General features: G+C 49.7%; 2 protein-coding genes across 2 annotated transcripts in view; both read left to right on the forward strand.

The window, feature by feature from the left end:
- LRRC74B (leucine rich repeat containing 74B) overlaps positions 1-2,488 on the forward strand; it is a 10,520-nt gene extending 8,032 nt beyond the window's left edge. The window contains 3 exon segments of the mRNA XM_007451047.1: positions 1,553-1,648; positions 2,355-2,427; positions 2,430-2,488. Of these exon segments, the coding sequence (XP_007451109.1) occupies positions 1,553-1,648; positions 2,355-2,427; positions 2,430-2,488 (228 nt within the window).
- The window catches only part of LOC103088880 (tubulin alpha-3 chain-like), a 10,397-nt gene continuing 7,846 nt past the window's right edge, over positions 2,133-4,683 (forward strand). Inside the window, exon 1 of the mRNA XM_007450997.1 lies at positions 2,133-2,141. The gene's annotated coding sequence lies outside the window, so the exon portion shown is untranslated. The remainder of the gene's footprint in view (positions 2,142-4,683) is intronic.

Here is a 4,683-nt window from a genome sequence, read left to right on the forward strand (position 1 = left end):
TCCTGCTGTGAGTGCTAGCCTGATGGGGAAGGACCCGGCACAGACCTGCCTGTGCCTGTCCACACAGACCCTTCCCCCACTACATCTCCTCACCCCAGTGGCAGTGGGTACTTGGGTCCCAGAGCCCAGGTGGGGTAGGGGGCCCCCTGGCTTCCTCATGCAACCACTTCTTCCCCTTGTCATTCACTCACCCATCTCTGGCCTGACCCAAGAACTCCTTCGGACTCCTCCCCCTCCATCCTTCCCTCCCAGCTGCCCCTCCCCCTCAGCCCACTGGAGTTGTGCTCTGCTGAAGATGGCCAGGGCCACCTGGCTTCCCCTCACCTTACCCTGCTCTTCCCCTGGCCTTGCTGGAACCCAGGGGCCACCCAGGTATTCTGTCTCCAGTGGGGAGGGTGTGGCTGATCACTGAGAGCAGAGAACAGAGAAGGGAAGGAGGAGTAGGCCCACAAAGACCACTGTACCAGCAGCTCTGGGGGCATCCAGCCCTGCGTGGCCCTCAGCTGGCACAGGAACCCCCAGCAGCACCCCCTTCCCCAGCCTGAGGCTCACTCCTCTCCTAGCTCCGGCTGAAACCCAGACCTCTCTCTAAGCTCTGGGTCCCCATTTCCAGCCACCTGCTGGACCATCCCCCAGATGGGAATAGGCACGTTGGATTCTGGGAGTCGAACCTGAATGTGTCATCCCCCTGAAGGGCTGCCTCTAGGTGGGGGCTCCTTCCCACTGAGTCAGAAGCTGGGGGCTCGGCACAGACCTGCCTGGGGTCCAGTGCTGAACCCTCCCTTTCCACATCTTCCCTCCATCTCACCTCCTGAAGCAGTGTGGGGAGGAGCGGGGAATGGGGCTGCCTGCTCCTCCTTCTCACCTCCTCCTGTTCACCGTCTTGGCCCTTCCTTCCCACCTGCTTCCAGGTGATCTTTCTACACCAGAAACATGCCCCTGCTTTAAATCTGTTGGGCACTCCCCTCTGGACAAATCCAAGCTTAGCGTGTCATTCACAGCATGTGGGCTCTGGGCTCTGCCAGTAGACCCCCCATCCCCCGCCTTGAGGCACATCATTCTCAGCCCAAGCTGCTTGCAATTCTACCACACAGAGCAACTTCTCAGCCCTGCTTTGATCCTGAGGCTCTTCTTACTGAAATGCCCAACTCCACCCACCTCACCTGTAAAGCTCAGCTCAGGGGTTTTATCCCCTGCCCACCCTTTACCTCCCAGGGAGGGTTGGTGCACCCGGTCTCATGGCACTCCTCACATTATACTTTTATGTTTCCTTTCCTCTCCTCCCTGCACCGGTGAGCTCTTTAAGGGCGGGGTGTGTCTTGTGTGTCTATGTCTTTGGCTCCCAGCACAGAGTGGGTGAAGGGTGGGGGCTCAGTCAGTGTCCACTCCCTTCCTTTCTTCCCGGGCTCCAGTCTCACCAAGGGCATCATGTCTGAGGGAGGTGCCTTCTGAGCTGAGGGAGCGGGGCCGCCCAGAGCCACATCAACAAAGATGAGGGATCCCTCCCGCCTCCCTGGGCTCATCGTCTCTCACCTGTGTGTGTGTTTCTCAGGTGTCCAGGAATCCCATGCGAAGTGAAGGCTGCTTTGCTGTTCTCAGGTCTGTCCAGGCTAATCCACTGTCTGCCCTAGAGCTGCTGGATTTTTCTGTAAGAACTTCTCATAAAACTCATCTCTGATCCTCCCAAGAGCCCTAGGAGGTATAATTTTCCCCATTTTAGAGGAAAAAAAGTGGGGATTAGAGAAAGAGTGCCCAGCGCAGATACATGGTGTGGCCACATCCAAGTTCAACCTGGGTCATGATGCCACTCGGACTCGCCTCCCACCCCCATGTGGGGTATCACGGTGGTCTCACCTCAGACCCCTGCCTGGGTTCTTCATTGGCCGAGACAGAATAGGTGGCTTAGCGGGCACAATGCTCACTGCTCACCAATGTTTGGATTTGCAGGTTCAGCTCTTGCAAGGCGGTCCCTCTCCCTGTCCAGTACTGGCTGCAGGGGCTGGAAGATTCACTTGGGGAACTGCACAGGAGATGAGAACCCCTTTTCACTCAATTTTGCCTTTTTAATATACAAAAAATGTCACTCTTTTCTAAGAGTTAAACATTAAGGAGAGAATCCCCAAATACAAATTATAAAAAGAGTCTAGTCACAAATCACTGCTTATTCTACCTCTGATTTTTTTCAACCCAGGCCTGAGTCAAAGCCTTTCCAGAGATGTGTTTACAGCTCCAACCCTTCAGGCTTGGGACAACTAATGCCCTAATAAGCTTCCTTGACACCTTGGGTACATAAGTAAAACAGTCAAGTTCTCAGAAAGTGATAATGCACAGCCTTGTAATGGGTTTCTCCTCAGGATATCCATGTGAACAGAGAGTTTGATGACCTCACCAGCTCAGTGAAAGTCACTCTTCCAGGGCTTTGCATAAAGCTGCCCACAGAGTGGAGTACAAAAAAGAATTCCTGCCCATCTTCACACCGTCTGAATGACTATGTTGTGTGGTTTCCTCATCTCTCCCATCGGCCACTTCAACTTTGAGATGCCTTTCAACACATGAGTCTACACCAAGTCCCCATGTCAACTGGGTGGCAAGTCCTACGGAGCCAGCCTTCATAGTGACTCAGACACTGGTACTAATCGGGGCCTTCCTTTGCTCTCACTCATTCGTGTAACACGAACTTGTATTATATGTTGCACACTGAGCTGGGCATGGGGTCAAAGATGCCCAAACTAGACCCTGCCCTGGAGACCTTTGGACACAATTAAAATATAAGGTGGTCTGCAACTGGCATTCTCAAAGTCAACTTGGGAGAAGGCAAATGGACACAGCTTTTTTGCAAGGCAATTCATCATCATGCACCAAGAGCCTTAAAACTGCCTGTCCTGCGATCCAAAGTTCTGACTAATCTGCTCCACAGAAATCACCAGAGATGCATGGAAAACCAGATGCCCAAAGATGCATATGCAAATGCTGTTTATGATATGAAAATTGAAAATAATCTAAATGCCCAATAACAGGGGATTGGTTTACTACAATTTGGAATTCTGTAAACATTAAAAGTCAAGTGTTCGAAGAACATTTAACAATTTGTGAAAATGCACATGATTGATGTTAAGTGAGAAAATCAGGATAAAAAAATCACATGGTTTGTCTGGCAGCTCCTCAAAAGGTTAAACATGGAATTGACCATATGACCCAGCAATTCCACTCCTAAAGAAATGAAAACATATGTACACACAAAACATCTGAACCATCTGAACACAGATGTTCATAGCAGCATTGTTCATAATATTCACAAAATGCAAATACCCACCAACTGATGAGTGGATAAACAAAATGTGGTATACCTATACAATGGAGTATTATTTGGCAATAAAAAGGGATGAAATCTGGGATGATGGAAATGTTCTAAAATTGATTAAGGTAATGGTTGCACAACTCCATTGACATACTAAAAGTATTTGAATTGTATACTTTAAACACGTGAATAGTATGGTATATGCACTGTGGCTCATAAAGTTGTTTAAGAGAAAAAGGAATGAGGGACTTCCCTGGCTGTCCAGTAGTTAAGACTCCAAGCTCCCAATGTAGGGGGCCCAGGTTCGATCCCTGGTTGGGGAACTAAGATCCTACATGCCACATGGCGCCACCTGAAAAAAAAAAAAAAGAGAGAGAGAAAAAGTAATGAAGTCCTGACACATGTGACAACATGGATGAACCTTGGAAACATTATGCTAAGTGAAAGAAGTTAATCATAAAAGACCACATACTGTACGACTTCATTCATATGAAACGTCCAGAATAGACAAATATACAGAGACAGAAAGAAGATGATAGGTTGCCTAGGGCTGGGAGAGGGGAGGAATTGGGGATTGACAGCTAAAGGGTATGGGTTTCTTTGGGGGATAAAAATGTTCTAAAACTGATAGTGGTGGTGGTTGCACAACTCTGTGAATATACAAAAAAACCATTGAATTGTGCACCACTTTAAATGGGTGATGTCTGATATGTGGATTATATCTCAAGAAAGCTATTAGTAAATAAATAAATACATAAAATCATGTTGTTTGGCCCAAATTGTATGGATAACAAATGTATACATGCATATACTAGCAGGAAAAACAAACAAAACAACCCTGGTATATTAACAATGTTTGTCTCTAGGTTGTGGCTTAAAATCTATAAGATTTTATTTCCTTTCTGTTTTTCTGCATGTTCCACACTTTCTACTCTATAAATATGTGTTACTTTTACAATCAGAAAAATTAATTGTACTTAAGAAATGGCCAGTGGCACAAGCTACAAGTCAGCTGCGCGCGCTACGGCCTGAAGGAGGGCACCCCCATCCCCAGGACGAGGTGCTAACGCCCTGAGACCATGTTCGGACCCGGGAGGTGACTGAAGGTAAAGGCCCCCGATCCCGCGGGATAAGCGCCCCTGAAGCCTGCTCTCCCCCCCCACGCGGGGCCGCTCCGGACAGCGACCCTCCGGCCTCCAGAGCGGTGAGACAACCTCGCGGTTTGAGCGCGGGGGCGCCGGGCCCGGACCAGAGGCGGCGGGACCCTCTCCTGCTTCCCCGGAAGACTCTGCCTTACTCCAGCCTGTCGTTACGCGACTGCCCGCGCCCTCAAGATAGGACACCGAGTTCAGCCCAGCCCGGCACCTCCCTCCCCTCCCCGCCCC

Source organism: Lipotes vexillifer, unplaced genomic scaffold (assembly GCF_000442215.2).
Source record: "Lipotes vexillifer unplaced genomic scaffold, Lipotes_vexillifer_v1.1 scaffold1783, whole genome shotgun sequence".
Classification (NCBI taxonomy): Eukaryota; Metazoa; Chordata; class Mammalia; order Artiodactyla; family Lipotidae; genus Lipotes; species Lipotes vexillifer.